This window comes from Eschrichtius robustus, chromosome 19 (assembly GCF_028021215.1).
Source record: "Eschrichtius robustus isolate mEscRob2 chromosome 19, mEscRob2.pri, whole genome shotgun sequence".
In the NCBI taxonomy this organism is placed as follows: domain Eukaryota; kingdom Metazoa; phylum Chordata; class Mammalia; order Artiodactyla; family Eschrichtiidae; genus Eschrichtius; species Eschrichtius robustus.
Genome location: NC_090842.1, coordinates 58,507,164 through 58,530,525, shown reverse-complemented (window position 1 = coordinate 58,530,525; position 23,362 = coordinate 58,507,164). Strand labels below are relative to the sequence as shown.

The 23,362-nt window shown below is 47.0% G+C and overlaps 3 protein-coding genes across 3 annotated transcripts in view; 2 read left to right on the top strand and 1 right to left on the bottom strand.

Moving 5' to 3' along the window:
- The window catches only part of CD177 (CD177 molecule), a 55,958-nt gene extending 37,103 nt beyond the window's left edge, over window positions 1-18,855 (bottom strand). Inside the window, exons 1-2 of the mRNA XM_068527140.1 lie at window positions 18,807-18,855; window positions 18,555-18,695 (exon numbers count right to left, since the gene is read on the bottom strand). Coding sequence (XP_068383241.1) covers window positions 18,555-18,695; window positions 18,807-18,855 — 190 coding nt within the window. The remainder of the gene's footprint in view (window positions 1-18,554; window positions 18,696-18,806) is intronic.
- RPS19 (ribosomal protein S19) overlaps window positions 1-23,362 on the top strand; it is a 122,631-nt gene that overhangs the window by 59,592 nt on the left and 39,677 nt on the right. The gene's annotated exons all lie outside the window — the stretch shown is intronic.
- Window positions 8,321-15,916, top strand: CXCL17 (C-X-C motif chemokine ligand 17). Its single transcript, XM_068527414.1, has 4 exons — window positions 8,321-8,399; window positions 11,963-12,043; window positions 12,683-12,784; window positions 15,819-15,916. Exons 1-4 carry the CDS (start codon window positions 8,321-8,323, stop codon window positions 15,914-15,916), a joined length of 360 nt encoding a protein of 119 aa, XP_068383515.1.

The window sequence follows — 23,362 nt, the reverse complement described above, 5'->3', positions numbered from 1 at the left end:
ATGTTTCTAACCCATTCTCTACCTGCCCCCACCCCATTGGGTTACATTCCTCTATCCATAGGTCACTTATTTCTGAGTTGGCTTCCAGGGGAAAAAATCTCAGTTGAATTGCTTGAAGACTCACGCACTCAATTCAGTTCAAGTGTGTCTGTCATCTTAGTGCTGACCAGACACAAATATCTTTTACAGGCTCTGGAGGAAATTTTGACAAGAGCCTGTCACCACACACCACCTCTGTGAGGACAACTGAGCTACGAACAAGAGGAGGAAGGCGCCTCCTGTGTGCTGGGACCTTTATGTTTATACCTCATCTAAGGCTCACAACGACCCTTTAAAGTAGGTACTAATATTATCCCCATTTGGCAATGAGAAACCAAAACTCCAAGAAGATCAGTTAACTTGTCCCCGGACTTCCCTGGTGGTCCAGTGGCTAAGAGTCCATGCTCCCAATGCAGGGGCCCCGCGTTCGATCCCTGGTCAGGGAACTAGATCCCACATGCTGCAACTAAATATCCCGTGTGGTGCAACAAAGATCCCGTGTGCCTCAACTAAGACCCGGAGCAGCCAAATAAATAAATATTTAAAAACAAAAAACAAAAACTTGGCCCTTATCCAAGAACTGGTAAAAGGTAGAACTAGGATTCAGACTCACACATTTCTAAATCTAAAGCTCATATTTTCACTCCACACAGTCCTACCTACCAGAATTCAAGGAGAGGAAAGATGACTGCTTCAAACAGAAATACTCATAAAAGACTTCAATGAAGGGACAGGATCTGAAATGGGCCTTAGGATGAAAAATAATTCAGGAGGCTGAGCAGGAATGGAAGGGTATTATAGGAAGAAGGAAAAGAATTAGAATAAATGCAGACATGGGAATGTAAAATGTGGGTTCGGGTCTTACTGCATAGACCAAAGAAGCAGATGGGGAACATGCTATGGGGGCTTTCAGTGGCAACCTAGGAATTTAAACTTCATCCTACAGAAGACAGGAGTCACTGGAAAACTTTGAAAAGGTCAGATAAATGACAAAATAGCATTTTCAGGAACATTGCTCTGAAAGTGGTTCTCAACTCTGGCGTCTCAGTAATTAGCTGGAAGCTTTCTTTTCTTTTCTTTTCTTTTCTTATATTTCATTTTAACTTAAGACACCACCGAAAAACTACCAGAGCTCATCAATCAACTCGGTAAAGTTTCAGGATACAAAATTAATATACAGAAATCTGTTGCATTTTATATACTAACAATGAGCTATCAGAAAGAGAAATTAGGGAAACCATCCAATTTACAGTCTCATCAAAAGGAATAAAATACCTAGGAATAAATCTACCTAAGGAGGTAAAAGACGTACTCAGAAAACTGTAAGACACTGATGAAAGAAACTGAAGAGGACACAAACAGATGGAAAGACATACCGTGTTCATAGACTGGAAGAATTAATATTGTCAAAATGACCATACCACCCAAGGCAATCTTCAGATTCAGTGCAATCCCTATCAAAATACTAAGAACATTTTTCACAGAACTGGAACAAATAATTTTAAAATGTGCATAGAAACACAAAAGACCCAAAGTAGCCAAAACAATCTTCAGAAAGAACAGACCTGGAGCTATCACAGTCCTTAACTTTGGACTATACTACAAAGTATACTACAAAGTAATCAGAACAGTGTGGTATGGCACAAAAACAGACACATAGATCAATGGAACAGAATAGAGAGCGCAGAAATAAACCAACGAACACACTTATGGTCAATTGATCTATGACAAAGGAAGCAAGAATATACAATGGAGAAAAGACAGCCTCTTCAATAAGTGGTGCGAGGAAAACTGGACAGCTACATGTGAAACAATGAAATTGGAACATTCTCTCACACCATATACAAAAATAAACTCAAAATGAGTTACAGACCTAAATGTAAGACTGGAAACCAAAACACTCCTAGAAGAAAATGGAGGCAGAACACTCTTTAACTTAAATCATAGCAATATTTTTTTTGGATTTGTCTTCTAAGGCAAAGGAAACAAAAGAAAAAAGAAAAAAACAAATGGAACCTAACTAAAAAGCTTTTGCACAGCAAAGGAAACCATCAACAAAAAAGGAAAAGACAACATACTGAATGGAAGAAAATATTTACAAATTATATGACTGATAAGGGATTAATATCCAACATATATAAACAGCTCATACAACTCAACATGAAAAAAACAAACAACCCAATCAAAAAATCAGCAGAAGGGCTTCCCTGGTGGCGCAGTGGTTGAGAATCTGCCTGCCAATGCAGGGGACACAGGTTCAAGCCCTGGTCTGGGAAGATCCCACATGCTGCGGAGCAACTGGGCCTGTGAGCCACAACTACTGAGCCTGCGCGTCTGGAGCTTGTGCTCCGCAACAAGAGAGGCCGCGATAGTGAGAGGCCCGCGCACCATGATGAAGAGTGGCCCCCGCTTGCCACAACTACAGAAAGCCCTCGCACAGAAACGAAGACCCAACACAGCCATAAATAAACAAAAATAAAATGACGAATACTCTTAAAAAAAAAAAAGAAATCAGCAGAAGACCTGAATAGACATTTTTCCAAAGAAGACATGTACATCACTAATCATCAGAGAAATGTAAATCAAAACCACGAGATATCACTTCACACCTGTCAGAATGGCTATCATCAAAAAGACCACAAATAAATGTTGGTGAGGATATAGAGAAAAGACAACCCTTGTATACTGTTGGTGGACATGTAAATTGGTGCAGCCTATGGAAAACAGTATGGAGTTTTCCCAAAAAAACTAAAAATAGAACTACCATCTGATCCAGCAATTCCACTCCTGGCTATAGATCCGAAGAAAATGAAAACACTAATTCAAAAAGATAGAGGCACCCCAATGTTCATAGCAGCATTATTTATGATAGCCAAGATAAGGAAGCACCCTAAGTTTCCATCAACAGCTGAATAAATAAAGAAGATGTGGTTTATATATACAATGAAATATTACTCAGACATACAAAAGAATGAAATTTTGCCATTTGCAGCAACATGGATGGACGTGGAGGGAATTATGCTTTTAGTGAAATAAGTCAGACAGAGAAAGACAAATACTATATGTTATCACTTATATGTGGAATCTAAAAAAATTAAACAAACCAATGAGTATAACAAGAAAGAAACAGACTCCCAGATATAAGAACAAACTAGTGGTTACCAGTGGGAAGAAGGAAAGAGGAGGAGAAAGATAGGATTAGGAGATTTAGAGTTACAAACTACTATGTATGAAATATATAAGCTACAGAATTACATGGCACAGCACACGGAATATAGCCAATATTTCATAACTATAAATAGACTATAATCTATAAAAATATCGAATCACTAAGTTGTACACCTGAATCTAATTTAATATTATAAATTAACTACATCTCAGTAAGACAGAGAGAAAGAAAGAAAAAGAAAGAACGAAAGAAAGAAAGGAAGAAAGGAAGGGAAGGAAAGAAAGAGAGAAGAAAAGAGAGAGAGACGGAAAGAGAAAGAGAGGGAGACTTCCCTGGCAATCCAGTTAAGACTGAACACTTCCACTGCAAGGCGCTTGGGTTTGATCCCTGGTCAATCTCTGGTCGGGGAGCTAAGATCCCACATTCCACATGGCATGGGCAAAAATAAATAAATAAAATAGAAATTTTAAAAAGAGAGAGGAAAAAAAAAAAAGGAAAAAAGGGGGAAGGAAGGAAGAAGACAGTGCACTTAAAAAACAGATTAAATGGCTGCCTTCCTGGGATGCCAGTGCCAGTACTCCTTTGATAGTAAGACTCCCTTTGCAGGCGCCAAAGCCATACTGACTCACTGTGTAACTGTTCATCTGTTTTTTTTTGTTTTTTTTTGTTTTTTTAAAGGAATTCCTTTATTTTTATTTTATTTAGTTATTTATTTATTTTTGGCTGTGTTGGGTCCTCATTTCTGTGCAAGGGCTTTCTCCAGTTGCGGCAAGCGGGGGCCACTCTTCATCGCGGTGCGCGGGCCTCTCTTGTTGCGGAGCACAGGCTCCAGACGCGCCTCTCTTGTTGCGGAGCTCCAGGCTCCAGAGGCTCAGTAGTTGTGGCTCACAGGCCTAGTTGCTCCGCGGCATGTGGGATTCTCCCAGACCAGGGCTCGAACCCGTGTCCCCTGCATCGGCAGGCAGATTCTCAACCACTGCGCCACCAGGGAAGCCCTGTTCATCTGTTTTTATTTGAAACCTTGAAGGAATGAACCCCTAACATGTTTGATGGTCTTTCTTCTGACAAGATATAAAACTGTGCTGAAGGGAACACTGCTCAATAATATTATGTAACAACCTAAATGGGAAAAGAATTTGAAAAAGAATGGATACATCTGTATGTATAACTGAATCACTTTGCTGTACACCTGAAACTAACACAACATTGTTAATCAACTATACCCCAATATGAAATAAAATTTTTAAAAAGAAAGAAAAAAATAAAGTAATTATTGATAGGGAAAAAAAAAAAAGCTGTGCTGAAAACCATGATTCTCCACAGCAGCTCCTCAGAGCTATCCAGACACTGTCTCCCAGGCTACAATCCTCACTTTGGCGCAAATAAAACTCTTTTCTATTCTTATTATAGATTGGTTATTGATTATTTCCATAAACAGGAGTAACCAAAGTGACACCTCGAGCAAAGACCAAAGGGGATGGTGGTGAAAATGGGAGTTCTGGTTCCCAAGCTACAGAGATGCCACCACAACAGTAAAGGGGGGCCACATGATATAGTAGAGCAAGAACTGGATTGAGTGAGAAACTTGGGTTGAGATGTAGAAAGCTAAGTGCTGAAGTCATGGCTACGTCAGGCAAGGCACCTTCTCTCTCTGGACTTCTACCTCTCTTCATCCATAAATCGGGGGAAGGAAGAATTAATCTAAGTGACCTCTAAGGCTTTGCTATTCAAAGTGGGGACCAATAACCAGCAGGAACGGCATCATCCAAAAGCTTATTAGAAACGCAGAATCTCAGGCTCCACCAGAAAAATCAGATTTGTATTGAACAAGATACTCAGGTGATCTGTAAGCACATTAAAGTTTGGGTCACTTCCCTAAAGTGTCTGCCACTTCTACAATGCAATGGTTTCAGACTCACCTCAACTCTGTCACTTAGCAGGGGGAAAAAAAATAATTTACCTAGTCACTTCACTTGCGCCCTTTTCCTAATCCTAACCAGAGCTCTCAGACTTGCCCATATCTCAGTAGAGTTTTCAGAAACACGGGTGGGGCAGCGCTGCCACCTTGTGGTCATGATGAGTAAATGCACTTGATCTTACCGTTCTCTCCTGGAAAGGAGGCGGGAGGGTTGGCAGAGGGGGTGACGTCTAAGTCACAGATTAGAGAAGAGAATCACAACCACCCACAATGACTGGAAGTAACTGTCAGATAGACCTGGGCCTACATCATAGAGTAATGTCACATTTCAAATGGCAGATTTTATATACCTAATAAAATGTGGTATGAGTGGGAATCCTGGGTTCCAGGCCAAGCTCTACCCTTGGAAACTTCAAGGAAAAAAAATCACTGTGACAGTTATTTTCAGACATCCAGCCCCCACCTGAACTCCATCAGTAAACTTGTAATTTTCCAAGGAAACTTACTTTGCTCTGACAGTTCTCTCTCATCCTGAGCAAAAGTGTGTCTGATGCAGACTCGCCAAGCCTGCGGCTACTCTGTGTAGGCACAGAAATAAGCCTCATACGTTTTCACACAACAGACCTTCACATTCTTGTGAACCACCACCATACGCCCTTCCATCTTCCCTCAGCCATTTCGAAAAGGACATATTCGGAAGTTCCCTGTACTCTCCTGCCACCTTCTGAAGGGCAAGTGAAGTGGGTCAACCAGAGCAGAAACTCCGAATCCTGGGCGTGTCCCAAGCACAGCAGCAGAGCCACAGGACGACCCACATCCCCATTCTGAGCACTTCACCTGTATTTAGAAAGCCAAATTCCACATCAGCTCATGTGAGGAGATGGGTTCTCGACTTGTGCTGCTACCCAGTCATCCCATGGCTGTGTAGGTGTACACTTTTTGTTGTTTTATTTTTGAGAAATATCTATTAGAGCCTGCGATGCACTATGCGCTGGAGACACAAGGATGAATCAGACCTGGTCCCTGCCCTCACTGAGGGCCAGGTACGGAGGGAACCCAGTCCAAAGCCGGAGCATTGCGGTCATGTGAGAAACACTTTGATAGAGGCGAACACAGACTTGGGGGCCCATCTCGTCAACCCCCTGTGAAGACTGTCCACTCTGGGTTTTCTGGGCTCCCGTTTTCCTCATTTCAAGCTCAAAGTGAAAAAGAAAGAGAATGCAAGTGTCCCCGATTTTTGCAGTCAGGGTTCAACCAGACATTTCCCTCTGGATAATCCAAGATGTTGGTGGGCTCCCACTTCATCCTGACGTCCTCTCTCTCCTGTTAGAGCTCACCACACTGGCACCTGCGGCAGCCAGGCGAACAGACATTCCAGCAAGTCAGGAAACTTGAGTTTTTCTTCCCTGGCTTTGAGGCTAACTGGCTGTGATCTTGAACAAATCACGTAACTTCCCTGAGCTTTCATTTCCGCTTCCATAAAATGGAGCGGCTGGACTGACTCTCCACGGGTCTATGTGTGTAGTGAGAGCCCCTCAGAGGCAGCGTCACACCTTCTTCTTCTCGGGAGCCACTACCTGCAAATACCGGGCAGACATTACGAACTCAAATGCCCACTGAATGTGTGTATGAATAAATGACTCTTCTTAGAGCAACAGGAAGCATGGAATCAATCAACAAGCATTTGTGAATGTCTACTACGTATACTGTAGAGTGGGGAAACCAAATAACAGTGGGAAAATGGTTATTTCTCCCACTTTCCCTTTACCTCCTTTCTGGAAGGGAAACTTTGTAAGTCACAAAGACTGTGCTGACACAACTAAAGTTCTCAAGATGAGCTCTAATTAGTTGTCAATATTAACAAGAGAAGAGTCTGACTCTTTTCCAGGGAGAAGCCATGTCAGTGGTTTACATCAGACCAAGCGCAGACCGAGCCTCCAACTCAAGGACAATCTCCACTGCCTAGCACGGTGCCTGCCGCCTGCAGACGCTTTATAAACTTTGTAGTAGCAAAGTCTACAATCAACTCTCCGACATGTCCATAGGCAGAAATAATCTGAAATTGAGAGGGTAAGAATGAGCAAAATCCACGCCTGGCCTCTTCCCTCCTCTTGGCTGGAACAAAAGTCACACCACCTTTACTCACTCCTGCCTGGAGGAGCCAGGGAGGACTTCCTTGTTAACCTTCCCCTCAGCCCCACAAATATCACCCAGCACTTAAGTCCAGCCTCCCCCCATCTTTGAACCCATTTCCTGAAGCCTCTGGAATGAGTCACACTCAGTAAGTGCTGATGTTGTGTACTCTCAGTGTTTGCTCCAAGTAGTATCACCTCCTTTCGCTTTGGGCTGTTTCCAAACAAGGTCTGAAACAAGAGCCCCAGCAGCCTGGGCAAACACCTTCCCCGCTGTGGCTCCTGTTTCTCAAACCCTCTTGGACCTGAAGCCTTGAGGTCTTCCACCAACCCAGTTCCCTCTCCTTTAGGCGGGAGCCACGAGGCCACAGCCACCTGCCTGACCAACAACAAGGAGGCCTGCTTTGACCCAGTGCCCCAGGCCAGGGTTCGGGGCAAGAGAGAAGAGCCTCTCCTCCTCGATCCTCTCTGTTTCCCTCCTTATGTGGCTACAGAATTGGAGGAAATTGTAAACAGTGGGGACACGGCAACTTCCCAAACAACAACACTGCTATTGCTGATCCAAGGATGGGAGTGGGGAGGACGGAGGGGAAACACGCCGTGTGATTCTCTCTTTGCCAGCCCTTAGCACTCTCTTTCCTGACAGATACTAAGCTAGAAAATGTCACTCACATGTATAAGGAAATTCAAACAAGGAAAAAGACTTGGGGAAGAAATCATAGCACACTGGGGGGTAGGGAGGCGGGAGGGAGGAGGGGAGGGGCTGAGAACTGCTGCCAAGTTATCAGTCACCCTCTCATGTTCCTAAGAATATGCTTCACTCCTTCTCTTTGGCCAGTTTTACCTTCCAGATTCCCATAAATCACATGGCCCAGTAACCTAATGAGACCAACGTCACTTGGACGTTCTCACCCTCTAATGGGAACACTGGCCTGGGAGTAAAGCTCAGACCCCCAAGCCACGTACCACGCACGGCCTGAGCCACTCCAAGAACTCGGGACCCTCTCACTGGGAACCTTCCACACACTCTTCAAGCAACGCACAGCAGCACCAACATTTGAAATGAAAGTTCTAATCTCTTCCCTCCTTCTGTTGCTGCCACTAATGCTGGTGTCCACGGTCCACAGCAGCTCAAATCCAGGTAAAAAAAAATTTTTTTTCTATGAAAGATAAAGAGCGGGGAGAAACATGGCAAAACAGAAAAGAACATGACCACACAGGCAGTAAAATGTAGCCCCTTTAGGTTACAGGGATTAGGGGCAAGTTAGCCTGTCTCAGTGCCCGTTTCTTCATTTACAAAAAGGAAAGAACTGTTCATAAATCCAAAGAGTGTTGTGAAAGTTAAAGAGGCCAGTGTGCATGGAAGTGTCTGCAACTGTAGCTGGCGGGGGAGAAAAAAATAATGGCCCAACAGAGATTTGCTGCCTCACCTCCCCCCAATCCCTGTTCTAGAGAGTAATGAATGTCCCCAGGGCCAGGCTTGGAGGCAGTGGTGGGAGGGTGTTGAAGGCAACTGTACAACCACAGACAATAAGTCATCCTCGATTGTATTCTTTACAGTGCACCAGACGTGCCCCAACTATTTTTAATGCTATTTCACGGTATGGTGATAAACTAGAAAAATCACACCACCAGGTAGTACCCATGTTTGAAACTGTAGCCACACCAAGCCCTGTTTGAACAACTCACCTCTGGGAAGCAGACCCTGGGTTAGGGGCTCCGAATGGGCTCCACTTTTCACTACAGCTGAAGTGGCCTCGCCCTTAGCAGAACAGCTATGCAGAAGAGACCTCACCCCGACCTATGTCTCCACTCGAGGGGAACATCTCCCCAAGGGCTACTTTGAGGTGAAATAGCTTTGTTTATACTGAGCATCAACTCTGTCCTAAAATCAGGAGTTCTCCCGACTCCACCCCAATTTTCAACGTTCCCTCCCTTATAGAGAGAGCTCTCTGGAAGCTGCTGGGCCCCCCAGCCCTGGGGCCTAGACCACCATTCTGGAAGGGAAGGCTTTTCCACCGCTATGACAGACACCAAGGCTAGAGTCCTGAGCCTGGATTCCAAGCTCCAGCCACAGCTGCCTTTCCAGTCCAGCCCTCCTCGCACTAAGTGCTCTGTGCTCTACTCAACTAGACCTCGGGCTGCTCCCGAGCTGGTCTTGTGCTTTCCCACCAGCTCAACTTTGCTCACAAAACCCACCCCAAGCCACCTTCTCCCACAGCCTCCCTTGATTCGTCCCAGGACCACATGTGACCCCTCCCTCCCGTGAACAAGTTTTGCCCTAACTCGACTCTGCCCTTTTCATGTTCTACCTTAAGTTGGTGTTGGTGTGCCTCTCCCACCTCCACCCCTGCCCTTCTACACTGTAACCTCCCCTCTGGCACAATCTGGTGTATTGTTTCCACGTCCCTCATGCTATCCCGCACGGTGCTCAGTAAATATTTGCCAAGTGAAAGAATCAATCCTTAGGTTTCTGAGTTCAAAATGTTGCCCTTAGGAGACTCGACACCCGCGTTTCATAGCAGCCCCACTGACATTAGGGCTGGATAACTCCTTGTTGTAAGGAGGGGGAGCTGCTCTGTGCTTTGTAACCTGTTTGACAACATCCGCGTGGCCTCCACCTGCTAGAAGCCAAGAGCAGCCTCTCCCCTACCACCCTCCCCTGCCCAGTTAGTACAGCCCAAAATATCTCCAGACATTGCCAAATGTCCCCTGGAGGGGGACCCACTGCCCAGTGGAGCCAGTGCTCTCTACCAATAATTCTCAAACATGGCGACACGTTTAGACTCACCTGGACCTTGACACTCAGACTTGAATTGAGGGGAATGGTGATCTAAATCCTGGCTCCATCACTTACTTTGAAACCCTGGACAAGATGCTTAACATTTTTCAGCCTCAGTTTTATCTTCTTAGAATGAATAAAATACCACTTAGTGCGTACAACTGTTGTGAAGAGTAAACTATGGATAATGTGAACCTAATAAGGGTTCAGTAAATGGACTGGTTATCACTTCATTAAAAAATTATATGCAGGAAACACACCAAAATTCCAACAGCTGATAAGGGTAAAGATTTCTTCATTTTTACTCTACAAGTTTTCTCTAATATAGTTATATTGCATTAAAAACGAAAAAGAAAAACTTCTCAATGAAGGGGTTCCACTAAGAATCTCCAAGTTTCCTTCTGGCTCTAATATTCTGTGGCTTTTCTCTGGAACCAGAAGTAGAGGTCAGGTGACAGTGATATAGTAGAAAAGTTTAGACAGCTGGGGTTATGCCCGTTGAAATTACTAACAACACCACTCAAAATAGCACATGAAAACACTTGGAAACCAGCACTTGGAGAAATGATGCAACACCCTTCATCTGTGTGGCAGAAAGGGCAGAAAGAGTCTGGGAAATAGGAGAGCGGGATTGAACCGGATGCTGCTCTAAGGGCCCTCTCTGGACAACTTGTCCATCCACTTATCAAAAAAACATTTACCACGTGTCTACCATGTGTCAGGAGCCCTGTAGCTGAATGACTACTGAGCCATTGGTTCAGACTCTAGTGAGGAAGAAAAATTTTTAGTTTGCTAGGACCGCCATAACAAAATACCACCGACTGGGAGGCTTAAACAACAGCAACTTATTTTCTCACAATTCTGGTGGCTGGAAGTCAAAGATCAATGTGTCAGCAACTTTGGTTTCTTCTGAGGCCTCTCTCCTTGGCTTACAGATGGCCATCTCCTTGCTATTTCCTCACCTGGTCATTCCTCTGTGCATGTCCATGCCTGGTGTCTCTTTGTGTGCCCAAATCTCTTCTCCTTATAAGGACTCCAGTCAGATTGGATTAGAGCCCAACCATCAGGGCCTCATTTTAACGTAATCATCTCTATAAAGGCCCTATCCTCAAATACAGTCATTCTGAGTTATTAAGAGTTAGGGCTTCAATGAATTTTAGGGGGACACAATTCAGTCCACAGCACATTTCAAACAACAAACTATAACTGTGCAAGGGTAGAGCTGTATTCAAATGTGACGGGGAACCATGGGAAACCATAATTAATTCTGGCAGGAAATATGAGCAACCCCTGTACAGAGGAAGCATCATCTGGACCCAGTTCTAGCTCAAGAATCTCTATGAAACATCATACTTGATTGTCATAAAAATATTTTAGGTATCACAAAATGGGAATAAGATAGCATCAGATGGTAAGACAGACTTGAATAGAGGCCAAAAGAGGAATGGATTTGTTCCAGAGGAACAAAGGTAAATACCATCCTCTTATAGTTGAACTGGGATTATGGATTCAAATACAACCAAACGTGGAGGTCAGGTGAAGTTCCTGACTGGTTTATGGAATAATCTGCTCCTTGCTCTCATTCCTTAGGTCACGAGGATTGTAATGTGCGTAGGGAGGGATCTTAATGGGGGGAGGTTGTAAGGTGTTGATTAACCCCTACCTATGGTCCTCTCTTCCATCCAGAAGCCATTCTTTCTCCACCTACCTCCAGCTAAGCTTTTCTCTAGGCCAGATTTTAAACCTCAGTTCCTTATCCATTTAAAATACTCCTCTCTTGAAGCACCCCAGATCCCTGAGTAAAAAGGAAGATCAATGGAGCTGCGCTGACCTCGGTAGCACAATGATGGGGTGGGGGGGGACCAATTCTCTTGGCCCCTTCCCTTTCCAGTGACTGGAAGTGACCAGTTTCCTTCCTACAGGGATTGCCAGAGGCCATAGAGACCAACGCCAGGCTTCTGGGAGGTGGCTCCAGGACGGAGGCCAAGAATGTGAGTGCAAAGGTCAGTAATCCAGTATCGACAACAGGGGTGCACCATCAGATCCCAACTTGCTCCCTGGAGTCCCTCTGGGACCGGAGCAGATGTTATCTGAGCTGACCTCACCCTCTCCCCTCTCCACAAGCCCACCACATGCAGCACCAACACTTATTTTCTTCCTGAGTTTCATGTAAGAGCCAGACTCCTCCAAGGTCCAGGGGGGAGGTGGCTGAATCTCTGGCTGCCCCCTCTCCCTTACCCTTTTTTCCCCAACAACCCAGAGCTGCCTTCCAAGTCTTTCCTGGACCCCGTTCTCAACCTTATTTTACTCACAGGTAGACTGAAATCAGAGAGGCAAAACGGCTTGCTTGAGGTAAAGCAACCACTAAAAAGCAGACACCTAGGTCTTATTCCTCATTTTTCAGTCTCCCTAATGATACCCTGATGCCTCCTCCAAACTTGCCACCAAATCCTTGCCCATACAGGTCAGGCAAACAACTTAGAGACCCTAGTGCTCATATAACTGGATATCTTCACTGTTCTGTGTTGACCCTTTCCCACACCCACTGCAGTATGAAAACAAATCGAGAGGCAAGGAAGATGGCAAGTAAAGCCCTGCCTCAAACATATTAATCCTTCTAAGCAGCAACTCCCTTATTTCAGATTGGTTCCTGAGAGCCCCTAAAAGAAAACTCATGACAGTGCCTGGGCTGCCAAAGAAGCCGTGTCCCTGTGATCATTTCAAGGGCAGGATGAAGAAAACCAGTAAGTTCCAAAAGAATGACCTTCCTTAAACCAGAGTCACTCTGTGGAATCAACTAGGGATGAAAAGAGACAAGAGAAATGAAATGAAGACCAGGATAAGCACACTTCTCAGCCCTTTCTACTCAGTGTCAACTTGTGGGGGAATAGGAAGAGAAAGAAAAGCAAAACGCAATTCTCCTAATACTAGAGAGGCTTAACCAAATTCCTTAATGATAGAATGCCATTGTTTATCAAAGTGGAGGCAGATGGGGCTGTTGGGGACCTGGTCATTGATCTCTTGACGATGACACGGGTGTTGGTGTCAAACAAAATGTGATTCCTCCCTAGTCTAGGTATAATTAAATGTCATATAAAAAGAATATTGGCAAGAGTTAAACTGATTGATGTTATGATATTATCAAGAATGGGATGAATCTAGATCCTTATCACTGTTGACGGAGGTAAAATACAATTTGGTAGTACCTATCAAAAACTTAAATGTGTGTATGTTTTAACCAGTAATCTCACTTCAAGAAATCTCTAGTATAGAATACTAGCATGGATATTCAAAGATATATGTACAAGAATATTAATTATAGCAGTATTGTAGTGACAAATGAACATATTAAATGCTCATCATTAACAGACTTATAGTGTGATCATTTTACAATGTATACAAATATCAAATCATGGTGTTGTACACCTGAAACCAATATAATGTTAGATGTCAATTATACCTCAATAAAAAATTCATCAAGAGCAAATTTGGCAATTCTGCACTTGTCAAAAATAATTAGGTAGGTCATTATATGTTGATTGGAAAGATGTCCACAATATATTAAGTGAATAAAAGGTGCAGAGACCCCCTATTTCAAGCCCATCACAAAAATAAATTTCAGTGAATTAAAGGTCTAAATTTGAAAGACAAACTTACAAGGGAATATTGGAGACTATATTCATGACCTTGGGGTAGGAAAGGATTTCTTTTTTTTTTTTTTTAAAGATTGATTGATTGATTGATTGATTGCTATGTTGGGTCTTCGTTTTCTGTGCTAGGGCTTTCCCTAGTTGTGGCAAGCGGGGGCCACTCTTCATCGCAGTGCGCGGGCCTCTCACTATTGTGGCCTCTCTTGTTGCGGAGCACAGGCTCCAGACGCGCAGGCTCAGTAGTTGTGGCTCAGGGGCCCAGTTGCTCCGCGGCATGTGGGATCTTCCCAGACCAGGGCTCGAACCCGTGTCCCCTGCATTGGCAGGCAGATTCTCAACCACTGCGCCACCAGGGAAGCCCAGGAAAGGATTTCTTAAACAAGTAACAAAACTTATAAGTCATAAAGGAAAAGATTAATAAATTTGACTTTATTGAAATTAAGAAATTTGGGCCATCAAAAGAAGAAAATGACAAGAAGAAGAGTAGGGGTATGTCTGCAAATATTAATATCGATAAAGGATTAATATTCAGGCTGATAAGGAATTCCTATAGATCTATGAAAGGGAGGCAGGAAACACAACAAATAGGCAAAAGAGTTGAGTAGGCCCTTCAGAGACAAGAAATCCAAATAGCTAATAAACATGTGACGTGGCACTCAACCTTACTAGTAACTGGGAAAATATGAATTAAAACCAAACAGAGGGACTTCCCTGGTGGCGCAGTGATTAAGAATCTGCCTGCCAATGCAGGGGACATGGGTTCGAGCCCTGGTCCAGGAAGATCCCACATGCTGCGGAGCAACTAAGCCCGTGTGCCACAACTACTGAGCCTGCGCTCTAGAGCCCGTGAGCCATGGCTACTGAGCCCATGTGCCACAACTACTGAAGCCCACGCGCCTAGAGCCCGTGCTCCGCAACAAGAGAAGCCACCACAATGAGAAGCCCGCGCACTGCAACGAAGACCCAATGCAGCCAAAAATAAATAAATAAATTTATTTTTAAAAGACCAGATCACTCCACATCATAAGATTGGCAACAATTTTTTTTGGAATTTTTGAATTTTATTTTATTTATTTTTTTATACAGCAGGTTCTTATTAGTTATCCACTTGATACATATTAGTGTATATATGTCAATCCCGAGGATTGGCAACAATTTTAACGTCTGATAATTCCATGTATTGTCAGAGAGTAGAACAGAGAAACTATCATCTCCTGCTAAAGGGAGTGTAAATTGGTAAATCACTTTGAGAAAGTGCTGGTATAGTTATCTACTAAAGTTTAAGCTCTGTGACCAAGCAACTCCACTCTTAGCAATTCCATTCTCAAAAGGAATGCTTGCTTATGTACAGCAGAAGAAATGAACAAGGGTTTCAGAGCAGCGTTGTTTACAACTACCCCAAACTGAAAATTGGTCAGTGAATAAATCAGTAGTAGTATATTTGAATATTATATATCTGTGAGAATGAACAATAATAAAGCAACATAATGTTGAGTAAAAGAGAAAAAAATAAGAGAGAATAGTTATAGCATGATTTGATATACATAAAGTTTAAAATAAGGCAAAATTAAACTAAATTATATGGGAATGTATAGGTAGGTGGTAAAGCCATAAAGAAAAAAAAATAATGCTTACTGCAAAAGTGGGGATTACCACTGTGAGGGGGAGAGGGAGGAGAGTGAACAGATGAGGAGGAGGGTTGCTGGTAGTATTCTAGTTCCAGGCCTGGGTAGTAGTTTCATGAATACTTCTTTGTAACTACTTATTGAACTGCACATTTAAGTCTTAAGGACTTCCATAGATGTGCCATAATAAAAGATTTGTTAAAGGAACATAGCAAAAACAATATGTATAGGATAAGCTCATTTTGTTTTTTAAAGTGAACTATTATGTTTATACACAAAAACATATGGAAAACTATGTAGCAAACTAGTAACAACAGTTAGCTCTACAGAATGAGGAGTAGTGGCTGGGGTCGGGGCATCCTTTAACTTTTTACTGGATATACTTTTTCATTTTAATTTTTTCCAGGGGATGAGTCTTACTTTTAACATTTTAAAAGCTCTCATAAAAAATAAATTATAAAAATGTTTTTAACAGTAGTCTCTCCCTTTTCTTTTCACCCTAGGACACCAAAGACACCACAAGAAGCCAACCAAGCCCTCCAGAGCCTGCCAGCAATTTCTCAGACGATGTCAGCTGGCAAGCTTTGCTCTGCCCTTATAGGAGCTCTGAGAGCCCACCGTCCCGATAAAGCATTCTGGCAACAAGGCAGTGAGTGCACCTAGAAGATGCTCTTCTCCCACCTCAAGCTCCCCATCCTCACCCCCACTCCCTAAATCATCCCAAAAAGCATGTTCCCCAAGATTATTGCCCCCTCTAGTGGCTTCTTTCCTTGTCAGTCTTTTCCTGGGGCCTCCCCTTACCCAGGTTTAAACTTACTTACAGGGAACTTCTGGTTGCCTAGCTGGTCCCACTGGATCTTAAATATAACCAAGCAAGTAGTAAACAAAAGTCAATAAATATATTTAAATGTAGTAGGTTAAAATCATTTTCAAATGGGGTCTGGAAACTCACATTCAATCCAGACAACCCACTTTACCCTGTTCATTCCAAACTCAATCCAGATTATACACACACCTGTATCCAACACCACCTTCAATCTCGCTCCGGTTTCCAACCTTGTATTCTTTTACTCATTCAACAAACCTTTCTGAGGTAAGAGCTAGGTGGGGCAAAGAAAGAAGTTAGATTAATGAATCAGACATTGTCTTACTAAAGATAATATAGGTTAAAAAAAAAACAAACCTGGCACCATTTCCTAGCACATAAAATGCCTTCAGTATTTATGATTATCATCATCACCATCATTAATGGTCATCTGACTCGGTAAGTTTCCAATCTACTACAGAAGACATACGTGCAGAGGCATAGTTGAAGGCTAGAGAGATGGTGTGGAAGATTTCACATGCCACTCAAAACAGCTTCAAGCTGTAAAAATGAGAAGATGTCTTTCTTTTTTTTTTAACATGGGAGTAAAATGATCAGAACGATAATAGAAGGAAATTAAAGCGGAAACCATTTGAGAGAATGAATACAGAGGAAACGATTACGAAAGAGTAGATCCTGCTTCCCTCTCTGACCCTTTCCTCAAACATCAGAAGGAGAGAACAGAAAAGGAACACTCCTCCAGAATCTGGCTTCTGTCATCCAGATGAAACAGAGGACTAAGTTGGGGTGCTGGCCTTATGAGAAGAAACATTTTAGCTGAGTGGTGAGTGGGGCCTCCTCTGGTAGGAGAGTGCTGGGCTCTCAGCCTCCCTCGGCTCCCAATCCCTCCTCCCACAGCAGGAGGCACATAAGCCCTGCATTTGGCACAGGAGTGGGGAGGCAGCTGTGCTCAGCCCACGTGCCAACTGCCTTAGGAAGAGCAGGGATGCCAGGATGAAGGAGTGGAACCCAAATGGAGGTGTCATCATGAGTAACCAGAGGGACCTGTGACAAAGGAGGCCTGTGAGAGCCCAGAGGAATGAAGCCTGGGAGATCAATACCTCCCTTGAGAAAAAAACAACAGTGGAGCCAGGTTCTAAGTCAGTATTTAGGCCCGTCTAAAAATCAAAGCCACACCTGACACCTATCACAGAGCCAGAGCCTGGACCAGAAACACACCCACAGCCCAGGCAGCATCTAAGGATCAGCAGGGACCCGATACCCAGCAGGAGCCCACTTCACAGCGGAGGCCCTCACGCAGCAGGGGCCCCCTGAAGCTGAATCCCAGCAGGAACCTCCAGCACAGCAAAAATCTGCTTTGCAGCAGGAATTTCTTACCCCACAGGAGCCTGCACCACAGCAGTCACCTCCCATCCAAAGGGTGCCCTTCAGGAAACAGGAAGCTGCCTCACAGCACAGACCTGGGCCGGGAGAAGATTCTAGAACTCAACAGGAGCCGGAATTGAGAGAGGAACCTGTACCCCAGCCAGGACCGGGCCCGGTAGAGTCACCTCTAGCTCCACAAGAAGCTGGATCAATACCTCTGGCCCAGCCTAGACCCAGACCCACAAAAGGACCACCAGCCCAGACTCAACCTACATCCCAAGAGAGACAGCGATAGTCAGACCCCGAGCCCAGCACGCAGCTCCAGCCCAGGGAGCCAAATCCCAACAGGGATCTTTGGGCCAGTGCAGATTTCTATCAAAACCAAACCAACCGTCATACAGAGACCCACTGCAGAGCAGAAGACATTTCTTGAATGGGTAGTAGATTCTGGTGCAGATTTGGATTTAGGGTTTACGTTAGAGACCAATTTGCCAGCCAAGAGGGGTGGAACAGCGGCCCAGGGAACGAAGCTGGTCTTCAAGGGGAAACCTGGTTATGAAGTGATGTCAGGATTTGGTGGGACGTCATTACCCAGTAAGAAAACCAGCAGCCAGAACCCCAGACACTACCGGAAGCCAGGTAAGTTGAGCTTGGAGGAAGGGGGCCTCCCAGGGATGGTCATTCATTTGGTCAGGAAGAACTTAGACCTGCCAGAATGTCAGGTGAGCTCAGGTGACCCCGCAACAGTCCCGGCAGACACAGATCAACAGCCCCATTTGACGGAGGAGGAAGCTGAGCCCTAGAGAAGAGAGGGATCCTGCAGGAGGCTGGGCAGTTAGGGGCCAAGCCAGGATCCCCAGCTAGCCTCTGACTCCTTCCCCTGCTCCAGGCTGCCTCCCCGCGGGGATCTGGGGGAAATCAAACAGAAACTAAAAAAGGCCCTGGGCGAGGGCCCCGTACTCATCCCTTGGGCCCCCAACTCTGAGCACCGCTCTGGGGCGGGCACCAAGTGGGCCACCGCGGCACCCTGCTGGACGTGGACCCTTACCCTCGGCGAGTGTCCACGCAGGCCAGGCCGAAAACCGGGCAGGAGCGACCCTTGAGCTCTCTGGGTTGTCCAGTGGGCAGGAAGACACTCGTCCCCAGGGAGTCCCAGGCCCGCCGGGCCCATGGCCTCGTGGGTTGTGATCTCAGGAAGGGGGCGCCTGGGAGAGGCGCTGGGGCTCCGCCCAAGTCCCAGGCGAGGTCGGCGCTGACGGGAGGGAGAGCTGGGGGAGCGGTGTGGGCGGGTCGTGGGCACAAGACTCCGCTGGCGGCAGCGTCCCCGCCCCTCCTCCGAAGCCGGCCATGGTGCCCCCGGGGAGCAGGCTCGGGCCCTGAGCTCCTTCTCTGCGCTCAGAAGCCCTGCCCTGCATAAGGGGGGCCCGCAAGTTCTCTCCGGGGAACGTGGGGAGACTCGGTGAAACAGCCAGAGGGGGGGAAACAAGGCGGCCCCAATCCGGAAGCTGAGGGCGCTGTGAGGACGGTTAGTCCGAAGGCTGGTAATGGGGGTCTCAGCCCAGAGGCCCGTGTCCCCCGGAAGGGCTGGGCCGCCTCTCTCAGGACTGAGGAGAAGAGGGTCATCGGTGTCTCTCAGTGTCACAGCTGCTCGTGTGCTTTGGGAGGGCGGGGAGGAGGGGCGGGATGGTGCTTCTGGTGCTAAAGATAAACAGCGGTTTCCCTGGGCCTCCCGAACCCCGTCTCAAGGGACGCCTTCACCACAGCGCCGCCACAGACATAGCCGTCTCTCCGGGACTGTCGGAAAGAGTTGATTTGTGCGCATGCGCGACCCTCGACCCTCCTCCGTTTCCCGCCTTTTCCCAGGCTGGAGCCACGCCCTCTAATGCCTCTCCCTCCTGCGAGGCGATGCGCGCCTCGGGGCCGGTGCGCAGGCATTGATCACTCTTAGGTCCACCATCCAGTCCCTTCCATTCTCGCCAGAAAGGAGAGGGCAGAGAAAAGAACCCTGAGAAAGAGAATAGGAGAACTAGAGGACAGAAGGCGGAGGAAAGGGCGCGGCTTCCTCCTCCAATGGCTCACAGACAGAGCTTTGCCTCAGGCACTGTCGCCCCGCCCGGATTTCCAATTGCCTGAGGACCTGGCGGGCCCCTCGCCCCTAGAAGGAGGCTCAGCAGCAGCCTTGTCTCCTGCTCTAGCGGGTGGGCGGGATGCGTTCTAGATGATTCCTACGCGGGAAGTGCAGTGGGGAAACGACGCTGACAGCCAACACGTGAAAAGACCCAGGCTTCCCCTCTGGAGAGACCCCCGCGGGACTCCCCGCTAGTTCGGCCAGAAAGAAGCTTTCGCCGCCTCCAGGGCTGCATTTGTTGTTGGTCCGCGGTCTCTTCAATGCGCGTAAGGGGGCGCGGGGCCAGGCCTCAGTTCTTAGCCATGGGGGGCGGGGCCCCACAATGGAGTGAAGCCCGGATTGCTCTTGGGGCGCGACCCAGAGAGGAGCAAGTCCGCGACTGGGTGGTGTTGGGGGCCCGATAGCAAGGATTGGCCCTAGGGGCCGCGACTGGCGGCTGGATTCGGCCCTGGCCTCTGGAATTAGCCCTGGAATCGAGGACCACATAGGATTGATGGGGTAAGCTAGGGGGACGGGACCGCCTTGGCCCGTGGGGCCCCGACCGCGAAAAGGGCCCAAGAGGGAGTGATGTGAGAGGGAAATACCACACCCAGCAGAGAGACTATCGGATATCCCTGTACCATCTTGGGAGGAGAGTCCAGAATGTGAGTGTCCCGGACCAGGATTCCTCTTCCAGCTCCGGACTCGCTGTGTGACCGTGGGCAACTCCTGCCCTCGGTGTTTCTAACGTGGGAAATGGTTCAAGCGCGATTTTCAGGCGTGAGCCACCTCTTTTTTTTTTTTTTTTTGGCCGCACTGGGGCATGCGGGAATCTTAGTTCCCCGACCAGGGATCGAACCTGTCCCCCCTGCAGTGGAAGCACAGAGTCTTAACCACTGGGATGCGTTAACAAGTCCCAGGTCTCTGACACTCTTGCCACGGTAATGAGGAAGAGGTTTAGAAGCTGTTGTCCAAAAAGGAAGTTTAAGGGTGAGTCAGGGAAAGGAAGGAGGAAAGGGTGCCCCATAGTGGGGAATGCCTGGAGGAGGGGTGCAGTACAGCTTCAGACTGTCCTGTCCCACCATTCTTCATTCAATCCGCTCATCCATTCGTTGTCAGGCCGCCTGCCTCAGCCTGGCTGCTCTAGGACCTAACTTCCTGACTCCTACTCCTAGGACTAAGGGGCCCTGGGTTGGCTTTGGACAGCCTAACCTTCACTTGGGAGAAGGAAGTGCTGTCACCTGGGTTCCCTAGGGGGTCACATTATTTACAGATCTCAGCGGGCTGGAGAAACACTGACAGACCAACAGAGATGCTGCAAGCCTCGGGCAGAGGCACACATGAAGTCCTTGCTGGATTAGGAGTTTGTGTCAATCCAAGTGAGGACCTTTGGGAATTTCCTGTGCGGAAAAGAAACTGACATAGCCCCCGGGCCCAGAGACCCCCAAACTCATCATCCTCCCTGCCATAGACATCATCATTAGCCAAGGATAGAACTGGAGTTGGCTCCAGACACACACAGGAAGGCTCAGACAGGCTCAGAGCTCAGACTGGGGCCCAAGGCCATTCCCTGTCACACAGCAAGACACAGCCTCACAAACAGGACAGCGTGCCCAGAGGCAGTACAGACCATGGTCAACAATGGGCCTTGGAGACCTGGTTCCTCAGGCTATGAGGAGTCGTACACCGGACAACAGGCTCCCTCCTTCCCTGCCTCAACGTTTTGTGCTATAAAATGGGCATAATGATAGGAGTGCCTATCACTGGGCTCTTGTGATATTTGGGTGAGTGTAGTAATGTATTTGGTGCTGTCACACAGCAAGCCCTCAGGAGGGGTGGAGGTTATCCTTACTGTTACCCCCAGCTAGACAGCGAGTTCCCTGAAAGCAGGGCTGTGTCTGCCTTGTTTACCCCACAATTGCAGAGCCTGGTATGCCAGGCACATAGGCACTCAAATCTTCATTTAATTAATAGGTGAAGGAATGCATGAACTGTCACACGGGGATAATAATAATCGTGCTGCCCTTAGGGTTGTTGTGAGGAGTTAGAATCCTCTTGGGTAGGGCCCCCTGCCCAGGGCTGAACCAGTCCTACTCACAAACCCACAAGCCTACCTACTCACAAAGCTCATTCCCCCAAGCTCCTAGACTTCCTGGTCATTTCCTGAGGCCCTGCCCTGGTGCAGGCCTCTGTTGAGTGAATCAGACCCCAGCCCTGCCCCAAGGGCATCCAAGCTGGCTGGAGCACTCCTACTCAACGGTTGGATCTTGCCAGTAACAGATGACACTAGTGTCATTATGATCACCCCATTTCCCAGATGATGACACTGAGGCTCTGAGGGAGTGAGGGCACCTGGGTTTCCTTACCTGGCCAGTGAGGGCAGGGCGATGGCCACCCCCAGGGCTCTTGAGGGCAGGGAGTGTGTGAGCTCAAAACTGCTGTGTGCCCCAACCTTGATTCTGGACCCAAAAGGCTCCAGTTGCACATTTTTGTTCAGCAGACATTTAACAGACCCTTACCTGTGCCAGGCCTGGGCCCTCTGTGGTGAGGACAGACTCACATCTGGGCTGGGGACACAGACATTAATAAATGATCCCACAAATCAGATATATCTGATTATCTGAGTTTTCTCATCTGCCAAACTGTGATGAATACAAGAGGGAAAATCCTGAGAGACATAAGAGGGAGGCTTCCCAAGCAGGTGACGTTGGACTCAAAGATGAGCAAGTGTTGACTGCTGGGCAAGAGGGGCACAGAGGGTGGAAAGGACAGCACGGGCAGAACCTCGAGGCCCAAAGAAGTGGCAATTCACAGCGCGGAAGGAGCTCAGCAAGGGAGGGGAGGAGGAGAGGGGCTAAGCGCCCAGAAGACCCAGATAGTACGTGGGTTAGGAGGCCGTGCCCAAGATTTGGGGCTTTATCCCAAGAACAAGGGTGGAGGTGTTGAAGGGTTGGGAGTGTGTGACCAGATTTAAGTTTTAGAAAAATCCTCTGGCTGCTATGTGGAAAAGACATGGAGGGGGCAAAAACAGAGACACAGAAAGAGTTGTTACAGTCATCTAGAGAAGGGGGCAGTGGAGGTGGGAGAAAGGCCAGGTTCCAGAGCTTTCTAGGGGAGGATGGGGAACAAGACTTCATGATGGCTTGGATGGGACTGGGAGGTAGCCAGGATGATGCCCTGGGTTCCAGTTGGAGCAAATGGGAAGAGATGGGTACCATACACACACACACACACACACACACACACACACACACACACACACAAGATCTGCATCTTAGAAAGACACACAGAGAGAGAAGATATGCACCTACAGCCACCCAATCTCCCAGCACCACCGTTCTCTCTTCCCAGGACACACAGAAAACCTTTCCTTTCACACCTGGGAACTGCAGCTCCTTCTGACACCCGGTCCTGGGTCTCTGTCCCCAGAAACAGACATCAGGCTGGTGACACTCATAGGTGGAGGTCAGGTCCCCTCACCAGTCGTCACTCAGCTTACCCCTTTCTCACCTCCAGAGTCATCTGTGACCTTCCTGCTGGGAGTAAATCCAACCTTCTCAGATGTTGAGAACACTGGGCAGGCCCAGGGCACCCAGCTGGGTTTCTGTGTCACAGAGTGAAATTATCACCTGGGTTTAGAGACCCCTGGGTCTCTGTGTGGTGCTGACAGACCCCAGACCAGAACACAGCAGAGGCCAACACTGGGGTGGATGGGGAGCGGTGGCCTCACCGGCATTGCAGGGTCTCAG

Coding starts and splice junctions, on each gene's coding strand:
- CXCL17 (XM_068527414.1), top strand. CDS start 8,321: ATGAAAGTTCTAATCTCTTCCCTCCTTCTGTTGCTGCCACTAATGCTG. Junction 12,044..12,682: donor CCAAGAATGTGAGTGCAAAG/GTCAGTAATCCA, acceptor CCCTTATTTCAG/ATTGGTTCCTGAGAGCCCCT. Junction 12,785..15,818: donor GGGCAGGATGAAGAAAACCA/GTAAGTTCCAAA, acceptor TTTTCACCCTAG/GACACCAAAGACACCACAAG.